This window comes from Vanellus vanellus, assembly GCF_965231255.1.
Source record: "Vanellus vanellus genome assembly, chromosome: 11".
In the NCBI taxonomy this organism is placed as follows: Eukaryota; Metazoa; Chordata; class Aves; order Charadriiformes; family Charadriidae; genus Vanellus; species Vanellus vanellus.
Window position 1 is genome coordinate 16,543,995 of NC_138916.1, and position 11,649 is coordinate 16,555,643.

The window sequence follows — 11,649 nt, forward strand, 5'->3', positions numbered from 1 at the left end:
AGGTACCAGAACTAGGGATGGCAGACAGGGACATAAAACTTCCCACTGTGCAAGCACTGGTGGTGTAGTGGTAGACTTCATAAAATGTTCACAAACGCTCAGAAACCAAGAGTGTTAAGGAGTGGCCTTTACAAAGGGCACAGCCTTGATTCTAAGTCTGGATAAGACAAAGATTTATTCTCGTCGCTTTCTGACTCTCGAGTCATCCACCTACTCTTCCCTTACCTACTCTTCCCTGAATTTCAGAAGGACAGCAAATCTCCCAATCTTATTTTTCAATTTGTTCTATCATCTTTATCTGACGTGGGCACTTCTGCTGTACTGATGCAACGAGCAGCATGTGGTCGAGAAGGGCAGTGTTTGCTTTTCTCAGGGTGGACTGGTGGTGCTCCTCCTTTCTCAGGGCTGGTCACCACACTTGGCACAGAAACCAGTCCAGCCTTGCTGTAGGACACACCAGTGTCCACACATGCCTTCCCCAGCTAGCTGCCCGATACTCATAGCGTTAATCTTTGCAGTTTATAGCTGACCTGGTACCTTCTCCATCAAAAGAGGAATATGAAGTCACTAGAAGCTCAGCCATATTTCTGGAACGAGGGGGAAGCTCTTCTAGTGTGTCAAACACCTATGGAAGAACCTCTCTTCCTCACTGTCAAATCTGTGACAGCTCAAGGAACTTCCCTTTAAGATAACCTACCCTCTATTCAAATTCAGACAGTGGAGTAAGGTAGGGGATTCATCCGAGTCTTGTTTTCTTCTTTTCTGTCAAATCCAACTCAACAGGCTCTTCTCAGCAGACTGATTTCTTTCAAAACCTGCCGTATGCCATTCAGCCCCATGAAGGAGGTTCACTGCCTTGTTGCCATGGTATCCTTTCTCTAAAGAGGAATAGTTAATTATGCAATTTAAGAAACTAAGGAGAAACGACAAAGAGGAATAATAGAAAGGAAGATTCTGGGTTGGTGATAGAACTGCTGGCTGTACCAAAATACGCTGTTTACAGGTGAAACATTTGCCCAGTGTTTGCTGTATACAGCCAGGGCTTCTCTGGCAGCGTGGATTTCAAGGAGCTGCCCTTTGCTTGGCAGTGTGCCTCTCCCATCCAGGAAATCAATCCTGTGTCAGTTACTGCTGTTACCTCCCTGGTTAACGCTTCAGAGAGCCTCAGACGTATTTGCTTGGCAGAAATTCTCTCTGGATGGAGCTGGGACAGCAATAATGCATCACAGACCCATGACAAGCTCATGCTGCCTGTGGATATACAGAGGTACAGTTCAGGACTTAAGTGTTTTAAATCTCCTTGGCAGCATTTCATTGTTCCTCAGGCCTACTAACCCCCTGCTTGCCCTACCCAACACCTCAGAAAATCCAGTTTGTGGTGCACACAGCAGGACCAAAGAGACAGCAAGCATCAAAACTGGCAAGACCCCAGCCCCTTTAGAAGGACTGGCATTTTCTATTTGCCAGTAGCGCTGCCAGGCCAGCTACAGCTTGGGTGAAACAAAGCACCACAACAGATCTTTGCCAGTAATGGATCCAGACTACAGTGCTCCATGCTGTGCAAAGAGGGAGAGTTGCCTCTCGCACGGCACTCTGAGCTCTGCAAGCTAGGGGGAAGGGAGAGAGTTACCCCATACCTTGTTCCCAAATGTCTGCAGCGAGAGAAAGAGGGAAGGAAGATGATGTGACCCCATGCAGTTGTTTACTACAGATGACTGGAAGGAGATCTGTTTTGGTACAGACCTCAAGCTCCCCTTCCACCTAACAAGGTCAATAATAGCATCAAGGGCTAGACTAGAGCGACATACGGTGGTAAGAGGAAGAGAGCAGTCAAGAGGCAATAATAATCCAAAATGCTTCTGGGAACACAGCAGGAATGGCTGTCAAAAGACCAACATTTTAATCAACAAACTTTGTACACAAGAGGCTTCCCACTAAGGAAGTACACATATTCCTGCTTTTACCACCAGCTTCTACCACCTGGGCTTTTAAGGCCCAGGATGGTCTCTCTTCTTCAAGCTTCCCTCAGAAAGCATTTCCAGGGAGGGTGGATTTCCAGAATCTGTCACAGGAGCAACATTCAACCCAGTCACTGTTGCATGAACTGATGTTGAATGCAGTGTGGCTTCCGTTCTCCTCTCACATTCGCCTGGCTTTCCGTGGGCGGCAGCCATTGTGTGGAACTGGGGTGTTGTCGGTGATGGAGATGACCTCCAGACCCCCCATAGTCAAACCCTTGATGGCAGCCTGGAAGAACAAGACAGCAGATGACACACTGTTATCAACACACTGAATAGCAGAGAAGGAAAAAACCTCAGAGAACAGTTTGGTCCCCTGTCCAAAAATCAACTTGTTCAATAGTTCTACTTTGTAATGATCTTATAAGTAATGCATATCAGAAAACACAGTTTAAATCTATCTGCTCCAGTCCTTTCATCAGAGTTCCCATCAATTTTCCTACTTTAGTTGGAAGAAATCCCAAATACAGCTTTTATTCTGCCTCCAAAGTCAAATTACTCTACAATTCCAATTATTCTAAAATTTCATTACTAGGCACTTGAGTGATGAATTCTTTACATTACCTTCACAAAACCAAAGTTAACAGATGTAGTCATAAGACCACCCTGAATTTAAAAAACCTGAATGATGCCTGAAAAAGAAAAATATGAAAAGAAACTCTGACACCTACTTTGCGTCCTGGTCCCAGTCCTTTCACCATGACTCGTACATGTAATACACCCTTCCCACGCGCTTTCTGTGAAAAGAACAACAGGTTAGTGTTCTCTTTGATATAACTAATGCTGGTCTGGATCCCCTGGAGTCTTTTCATTCTCTTTTGACCCACTATCATAGCATTCTTTAAGTAAAAATAAAGAGTAGGTAGTAATGGATACAGAAGACGAATATGGGGATTATTGCACAAAGACAGTAGGAGAAAAGGAGGCCTAGATACAGCCATGGCAGCTTCAAGAAAACTCCTGTGGTAGGCTGTCAACTCTGCAAACAGAGAAAGCTTTAACATCAAACTATCTGTGACCTAAAGCCAGGGCAGAAAATGACATATCCATGGATACGTGACTGAACTGGCAAGGGACTAACAAGGACTAACTCAAAGCTGTTTTCCCTTCTCTAATGTAGTGACTTCTCTCCTGTGACCAGTGGATTCCTTCTAGAGGGTAAATGAGAAAAGCAGGCAAGCTTTGTATTTGCTGTGCAGGAGTCCACACCTTCACTGCAAAAAGTCTAGGAGCCTGCAAATTGAAACTGAAAAACACCTGCTGTAAAGCATAGCTGTGCTGCCACCAAGTGGATGGAGCTCTGCTGGGCCTCTCGCTTTCCATGTTACAGTGCAATTAATGTACTAACAACTTTAACAGCGACAGAATAAATCTGGCCAAGCGCAGCTATGCAGCTATTATGAGGTGCTGATGAGCACAGATTAATAGTGAAGATGTTCTTATAGTCCTCTGAGTCAACCACAATAAACTGTTGGCCAGCAGTGGCACCAAACACCTCTGACATGAAAGGCTGGAGTGAGTTCTGCCTAATTTAAGATGAGGATTATCAGTTTAACCTCACCTCATTCTGCAGTAATGAGGGCCATGACACAGCCAGCCTCATCTTCTCCTGCCACCTGGACACCCACATGTTTTTTTAGGAACAATTACAGTAAACTGTATGCAGCTGGAAACTACACGTGCAAGGACATCACCTTCTCTGACTGGAACTGCTGTCAGCAGTTCAATTCTCCTGTGGCAGAGAGCAAATATAAAACATTCAGCCAGTAATTACAGCCACTTCTTGGTCCCCTACAGTGCAAAAATTGAACTGCTGCTGATTCAGGGCTATATTTCCAAAATGGCTGAAAGATGTTCACTTAGAAAAAAGGAGCTATGCAAACTGGAGCCAGAAAAGGATATGCTCCAAGTTACATTTCCCAATCACAACTTGCACAGCTAAGTTCACTCTCTGGGCATTTCCAACTGCTGTTTTGAACTGACTTTGTCTGTGTGAAGATGCACACTGTGTCAGATGAAGCTAGGGAAACCATCAGCAAACAGCAGTCTGCTGCTTGAGCGCTAAGCAACAGAGCTCTGGACTGCTGCTGCCCACGAGTGAGGTATGTACCCAGGTAGTGGGGGGATGCAGTCAGCGCTGCCCTCTGGGAGGGTGAGAATCATCACTGCGGACTCACCACGGCTGCTGCTATGGCTGCAGTCTGTGCCGCGATGGCAGTTCCCTTCTTGGCATTCTGGAAGCCTTCTGTGCCACAGGACGTACGGGCAAACGGCCTGTTGTCAAAGCTGACCACTTGGATGTGGGTGCTACAGAAAGACAGGGGCAGAAGAAAGAAGCAAGCTAGAATAAAGCTTTGTTCTCCAGTTTCTTCTCATTCATCTTACTGGTGTGGCTTGCTACAAGACTCCTGTCTCCCTTCTCCAAACCATCCTAACTCAGCACTTCCTTTCAGGGGATCCCACTTACATGAACCCACTGCAGATACCTCCCAGCAGTGACCTGGTCGACCCTAGAGAACCTTGAGAGAGGCAGGAAAACCTCTCTAGATAAGGTATACTTTATTCAGGTGTCCCTCAGATACTGCTTAGCTGTTTCAGGCTCACCTCTCACTGTGAGCATTTTACTTCTTCTGTTTATTTAAAAAATGTACAAAACATTTATAGAACTTGAAAGAGCTTTAAGAAACAGTAAAATATCACACTAGGGATCATTAATGAAACACAACGTCTCATAGAGAATGACAATTTTTTCAACAGCGGCACAGCAACAGTGCTAGAACTAAGGAAGTAACCTGCCATTAAAGCCGTCAGCATCTAATTATTCACATCAGAATGCAGTCAAAACGTGTAATAACAACCTTATTGCTATTAAAGACACTATAAGCACAGTTACGCTTCCTGAACAGTACTAAGGTTTGGATTCAGTATTATCTTCCCAGTCCTGGACATCACTCCCCTGGCTTTTTTCCTTTGAGCCTTTTGATCAAGATGATGACTGGCCAAAGCCTGGGTATCACAGAATCACAGAATTATCAGAGTTGGAAGGGACCTCTAGAGATCATCTAGTCCAACTCCCCTGCTAAAGCAGGATTGCCTAGAGCACATTACTCAGGACTGGGTATGTTATAAGCTTTCATTTTGCATGAGAGCAGGAATGGAGCAGCTGATTTGCTTACTTGTTGTACGTAGCTTTGATGTGAGCTATTGGGATCTCTTCATAGATCTTTCCATCCCATCTCATGGAGTTCCTCTGCAGGATTAAAGGGCTGAGGAGCAAAACGAGAGTTATCGAGCATTCTCTCTTTAAACTTTGCAAAGTTTTATTTCATATTGGCAAAGAAAGAAGGGATCAAGTCTCTGAAACACACAAGCTGCGTTTGTGATTGAGTCAAGTCACTTCCTTTCCTTCCTCGGCTGAAAAACCACCGAAGGCGATAAAACCTCCCAGCACGCGGCAAATAGCAGAGCTCTCCCGGCGCGGCCTGGCCCTCTCACCTCAGGTCGGTCGCGCTCTGGTTCTCTGCCTCCTTCGCGGCCGCGGCCGCCGCCCCCGCAAGGTCCTGCAGCCTCTGGGGGCCGGTGCGTAGGCCACGGCACAGGGCGGCAGCACAGCTCCTGCGGGAAAGAAACGGTGAGGATACCGGGGCCTCCCCCGGACGCTGGTTGGGGGGGGAAGCGCGCCGCAGGCCCGAAGGGGGTCGGGCTCAGCGGGGCCTCCCGTGCCGGCCACCATCGCGGGGAGAGGGATCTGCAGCGAGCAGCCCAGAGCAAAGGGGTCCTGGCTCGGTCCCCCTCCCCCTCACCGGGGCCCGCTCCCGCCGCCGCAGCTCACCCCCAGGCCGCTCTGAGCAGCCGTTGCCAGGCGACCGCGCTCATGGCGGCTCCCGTAGCGCGCCCGGAGAGGTCGCCGCAAAGCACCATGGGAGCCAGGAGGAAAGATGGCGCCGTGCGCCGCGGTGCATTATGGGCCGCGCGGCAGCGTAATGGCGGCGCCCAGGCAGCCAGCGGCGTGTTGGGGTCGGTGGTTTTGTACCGCTGCCGCGCCTCGGCCGTGGCGGCTCTTCGGGGCGATGTGCCTGCTGAGGCTTCCCCGCATCACGCAGCCCCTCGAGAAGGAGGAGGAAGAGATGGTGGCCCTCATGGGGCAGGTAGAGGGGGGTGCTGGGGGTGTGCTGACAGGAAAATGGCCTCCTCAGGCCTGGAGGGGAGAGCACCCTACGGGGCTGGCAGCCGCGGCCAGTCCTGGGGGGATGACAGGCCGAGGTCTGGGAGGAGCTGATGGCCCTGTACAGTCAGGCTGGGGGCACCTCGGGCATTGTTGCTCTCCACCATGAAGCGATACAGAGTGCTCCATTTGCAGTTTGCTCCTTGCACCAGGTATCGTGGGTCTTGGTAGCGCTCCCGTGGTCTTCCTCAGTGCTGTTGCTGTTTCTGATAGAGACTGTTGCTGCCAGCATAAAAGTCCTGCTCAAGCTCAGAGAAATTTGCATCATCTTGCATTTATTGTGATAGAAATAACTTAATTTTGCTTGCCAAGTCCAGGCTGTAGTGCTAGTGCCTTAACAATTTTCTGCCTTGCTCTTCTAGATAGAGCTGGAGAAAAGCCACTATTCAGATCATGAAATCCGCAAGCTGGAGGAGGAGGAGCAGCTCAGGAGGAGGAAGGAAAGCATGTACGATGAGGATGAAGCACCCGGCAAAACGGTCATCATGGCTCAAGACCTGGAGGACAAGTGGGAACAGAAGTTACTGCAATTCAAAGCTGCTTCACGGATAACAGGTACAGGCTGAACTTTGTGGTGGGTGAGAACACTCTAATTGTCTGACAAACACAGCTGAGTGTAACTCAATGTAGGGAAAGAATTTGCTAAGCTGTTTTTGTTTTAAAGAGGGTCTTGACTCTTTGGCAGCACCGTTAGCACATGAGGAATTAGCTGGCTGATAAGGGAATCAGTGCTCCTATGCTGCAAAGTGCATGTTCACACAAATTTATTAGAGCAAAGCAGTGAAAATGGATGTTGTTTCCAGACGAGAAACCTCGGGTCGCTTGGTTCCTGAGCTTGCCTAGATTTCTTGTTGATTTTTGTCAAGCTGGAGATCCAGGCTGCTTGCTGTAAATTCTCTTTGGAAATGAAACTAATGGTAAAGTGCAGTTTAGCAGTGGATTCCAGCAGAATTCTGCATTGGCTTCCAGAGCGACTGAAACTATTTCTGTCTACATTTTTGTCTTGTTCCGTGTATCCGTGTTTGTGTATTATTGCTGGAAGGGTGTGAGACACGGAGGGTTGATGAATCAAGGGGATCAGAGCAGTGTTGCCAGGAGACTTTGTTTCCAGCAGGTCTTGTTTCTTTTGGCAGATGCTGATAAAAACAACAATCGAACATCATTGAACAGGAAGCTGGACAGTAACCTTATGCTTCTGGTGAAACAGAAAATCGGTAACCAGGAGCTGTGGCTCCTGCCTCAAGTGGAATGGCAGCCTGGAGAGACGCTGCGAAGCACAGCTGAGCGAGCCATGACTACATTTTTGGGTGTGTAGTTTGCTGTGTGCCTGCCCCTCCCTCCTCTTAGTCCCAGTGGTTTTCTTCCTGTGCTCTATCTGAGTGATATTTGCCATCTGTTGTAGTGAAATCACCTCCCGTCTGCTGGGAAAAGGGATCTTGTGGCAGAGGGACGGAGCTCAATGAGGGTGGGCTTTCTGGCAAGAGCCATGATCCTGGGTAATCAGCTCTAACTGTGCGCTGTTGCAGGGCAACTGCAGCGTGTGGGGGGCTGACTGGGCTGGCAGACTCTGAGTTGGGATCTCTGGCTGCCAGCAATGGTGGTGGTGCTGATACTGGCCCTCACGGTCTGATGTTGAAGCATCACCAGATGCCCCCTGAATGGTTTAGGCTTGCTCCAGGTATACGGCTTCTCTTTCCCTCTTGTCGCCCTGTAGCAGCTGTTGTGGCAGATGGGTGATAGCAAACCCCTGCTTTTCGGTGTGGTTGGTAAAGCTCTCTCACTCTGCTTCCTAGACTCCAGGACAAGTTTGTTTTTTTTTTTTTTTTATGAGAAAATGCTGACAATTAGCAATATTTCTGCTAAGAAGGAACAGTTGATCTGAACCAGATATACGGAGTGTCTTATGGTGTCTTTCTGTTACTACAGGAGAGCAGTTAATGTTACGTATATACTTATATGTTGTTTTCTGTTTTCTTTCTCTTGCGTTGCTGGGGTCTTGCAGGAGATCACATTCAAGCCAAAATCCTGGGGAATGCACCATATGGGATTTACAAGTATAAATTCCCCAGGGCCATCAGGACTGAGGATAACGTGGGAGCCAAAGTATTCTTCTTCAAAGCCTTCCTCCAAAGCAGTGATTTGTCCCAGACAGAGCTGAAGGAAGATTACCTGTGGGTCACAAAGGACGAGCTGGGAGATTATTTGAAGTCGGAATATCTGAAAAAAGTCAATCGATTCCTTCTGGACTTATAAGCAATAGGCTGTGCTCCAGCAAATGGGGAAGATGTGGGATGTGACTCCAGGGAGGAGCACAGCTGCTGCTTTGCATGGTCTGTTTGTATGAGATGTTAACTTAGGCTCTGGAGGATAATTTGCCTTTGCCTTATTTCCCAGTTCTCTTCACTGGGCCTGTACTAAATAAATATTAAAACTTATACTAGGAAGTGAAGCTCTCCTCAGGGAGTTCTTTGCTCTTGTTGAATCCTCCTCCACCTCTTCTGGAAATGCATGTTATGATCCTTTTCTCTCCCAAGTGTGCGATTCCCTGGGGCTGTGGTAGCCGGGAGGCTCACTTTCCTCACCAGACTCCTGTCATAGTCTAGAGCTCGAGTAGTTTCTTCTAAGCAATGGCTAATGCTTGTCTCTGGCACCTGCTTTTTAATAAGAGCAGCACTGGAGGGTTATCTGTGTGTCCAGGTGGGAACAGACCCTCCTGGACATGAGGCTGCCCCAGGTGGGTTTCTGGGGAGGTGGAAGCTGGGATAACAGTTTGTTAACGTTTAATCTGTGTTGGAGCTGCCTCTGGCGTGGTGGCCGTGGAGGACACAGATGCATGAGGAATAGGCAGCAGCTCAGTCTTTAGATGGGCACTGCTTTCCCACCCACACTGCTCTCCTCTTGAGCCTCAATCTGTAGCAACAGACACTGAAGGAGGGTAACACTGGATCAGCAGCTCTCTCTCTGGACTAAGAGGCTAATTTTTGCTTTCAAGGGAAGGCTGCTTATGGGAGCAGCCTCAAAGGCGGCTCCGGGGAGTTCTCAGCTCCCACTCCTGGTGTGTTAGGCCAGCACTGCTAACCCAGCCTAGCCGGGTCTGCCTCAAGTAGCCTGACCCTATTACCCCAATTTCTTTAGTAGAAGATCTATCCTGGGCTTATGTGGTGCTGTCTCACTTCTCTGGGCCTGATTCTGTTTCTTGGAGGTTTTTTTTCTGGTTGTAAATGTTGCTGTTTGGTAGTCAGAGCATTGGCTGGACCTTGCAGAGAATCAGCTTTCTTCTGCAGCAGGCAGAGAGGGAGGAAATAGCTGTCGTTAATCATCGGGAGAGAGTTCGGCCTCCAGAGGTGGAACTGGAGATTGCTATATATATTTTATCAATCCTTTGGGAGCTGTTGAGCTGCAGGCCTCAAATTAAAGCTATCCTTAATCACTCCACAAGCTATTGGGGTGGGGGGGGTAGCACAGCAGCCTTCTATTTTCTAACCCTGGGCAGTTTGGGAGCTGCAGGCTTGCCATAAATTACCAACAAAACAAAACTTGGTTTCCTGAAGCACCCTTGCAGGCCTGGCAAGGAGGCTGTGTCTGCATCAGAGAGAACTTGCAAAGAGGAAATAAATGTGGAGCAGAATATGTGCTTGAAAAACTGTGGATTTTTTGGCTTCTGTCTGAAGTCAGCACTGCTGAAGGGGAAACTATTGCATTCTCCAGGACTGAAAGCTCCTGTAGAGGGGACAGGTGAGTCCTTTCCCTCAGGCTGTGTCCCACCAGCCTGGGGGAGCATGGGTGCGCTCAGCTCGGGATTGGGCTTTTCTCTGCTGCCCTGTTTCAGGCTGTTGCTGGCTCTGTAGCACACAGCACCTGAACAGAACTTTGTGGGCACAGGCTTAGGACCTGTCCTTTGCCAAGGTCTCTGTCCCATTTCCCATGCCAAAGGCAGGTTTTGTGTTGCTGGAGGGAAACTTTCAAAGTATTTAAAATGCTGTTTAATCAGTGCTTATTTACTCTCAAGACCAGGAGCACGAAAGTGAGAAAAGGCTGTACTGAAAGCTTGCTGATCTTCAAACCTGAGAAGTTCTTATTCTCCTGCTTGCTCAAGCTACAAGTCTTTGGGCATTGTCTGTGCTGAGAGGTGTAGCTCCCTCCAGCAGTGGAAAGGTCAGAATCAACAGCCTCCTTCATTTTTTTAGAATCTTTTTCCTTGGGCTGAGGCCTTTGTTCTTACAGGTAGCAGGTGTGTGAGAAGCTTGGTCTTCTCTGGAAGCTGAAATTGTTATTTTCTTGTCACCTAAAACACAAATTCCTGCTTGCAGCCTGCATAGGAACAGCGCTGTTTGTTTTTTTTTTTTTTTTTCCTATAATTGATTTTATTTAAAACCCCTCAGCCAGTTGCTGCAAGCAGTCCCATATCCTGCAACATGGGTGCTTTTGCTCGGTTCTGTGTGCCCTCTTTCCCCTACCCCCAGCCTCAGTGAGAGGGAAGGCGGAAGGATATCATGCAGGTTTCCTAGGGGAGAGGATGGTTTGTATCTTCTCATCTCCTGTCTACTCCCAGAGGTGCTGTGGTAGATCACTGAGGCTGTTCTTTTCCTTTGAGAACTTGGTGGCTGCAGGCTGTCTTTCCACTCAGTGCAAATCTATGCCCGTTCTCCTTGCAGAGATGCAGAAGTCTGATCAGGCAGGCTGGTGGGATGTGTTTTGCTGGAAACTACTGAAAGGATAGCACAAAGCCTTAAAACCTTTTCTGAGAGTGCTTTTCTGTCTCCTGGAACAGAAGAAACCCATTGAGTTGTGTCTGGGAGGGCACTGGCATAGCCGCAGTGTGCCTTCTGCGGTCCAGCACAAGGAGCAGGGGGAGCATTTCACTCGTGTTGAGCGTGAAACACAAAACTCCCCTTGTAAATGTGACAGGGAACCGCATGAGTGTTTGCCTGGGTGTTGAGGGGGTCTGGAGCTTGTTTGCACCCAAAGCCTGGAGGGTATTTATCACCTTGGCAAAGGCTTCCTCTCATGAGATCTCTCTGTTAGCACCTGAAGCCGCAGCAAGTACCTGGGAAGGCACTGAGTTTGCTGTGGCTCTTTAGTGCAAGGCACAGTCAGATCAATCGAAGAGCTCTCCTGTGAAGTGTGCACCGGAGAGAGGTGTTTTGGAAGGGACCTGTGACTCTGCTTTGAGAGCAGCAATGTGGGGCTCATGTAAGAAGTCCAACGTAAGATCAGTGCTGCGGCTGCTGGGGCCGGTGTCTGAGTGTTATCTTCCCCTAACTGTGCGCATCAGGGAGGAAGCTGGAGAGCAGTCCGACTGTGGAGACTTTCTGCTCCTCAAAGCCACTTTCAGCACTGGACGCTTCCATTCATGAGGGTGGTACTCAAAAGCCAGATCCTTCCCCCGCTTCAAGGGGGAAGGAT

At 48.5% G+C, this 11,649-nt stretch overlaps 2 protein-coding genes across 2 annotated transcripts; one reads left to right on the forward strand and one right to left on the reverse strand.

Moving 5' to 3' along the window:
• Positions 1–1,876: 1,876 nt before the first annotated feature.
• MRPS11 (mitochondrial ribosomal protein S11) lies at positions 1,877–5,915 on the reverse strand. The gene is made up of 6 exons (XM_082489087.1): positions 5,851–5,915; positions 5,514–5,633; positions 5,195–5,284; positions 4,196–4,325; positions 2,690–2,755; positions 1,877–2,247 (listed from the first exon to the last, which is right to left on the reverse strand). The coding sequence occupies exons 1-6, from the start codon at positions 5,892–5,894 to the stop codon at positions 2,140–2,142; spliced, it is 558 nt and encodes a 185-aa protein (XP_082345213.1). The 5' UTR covers positions 5,895–5,915; the 3' UTR covers positions 1,877–2,139.
• Positions 5,916–5,956: 41 nt separating this feature from the next.
• MRPL46 (mitochondrial ribosomal protein L46) lies at positions 5,957–8,777 on the forward strand (the record flags this gene model as incomplete). The annotated part of the gene is made up of 4 exons (XM_082489098.1): positions 5,957–6,166; positions 6,606–6,798; positions 7,377–7,550; positions 8,246–8,777. The coding sequence occupies 4 exons, from the start codon at positions 5,957–5,959 to the stop codon at positions 8,494–8,496; spliced, it is 828 nt and encodes a 275-aa protein (XP_082345224.1). The 3' UTR covers positions 8,497–8,777.
• Between the last annotated feature and the right edge of the window lie 2,872 nt (positions 8,778–11,649).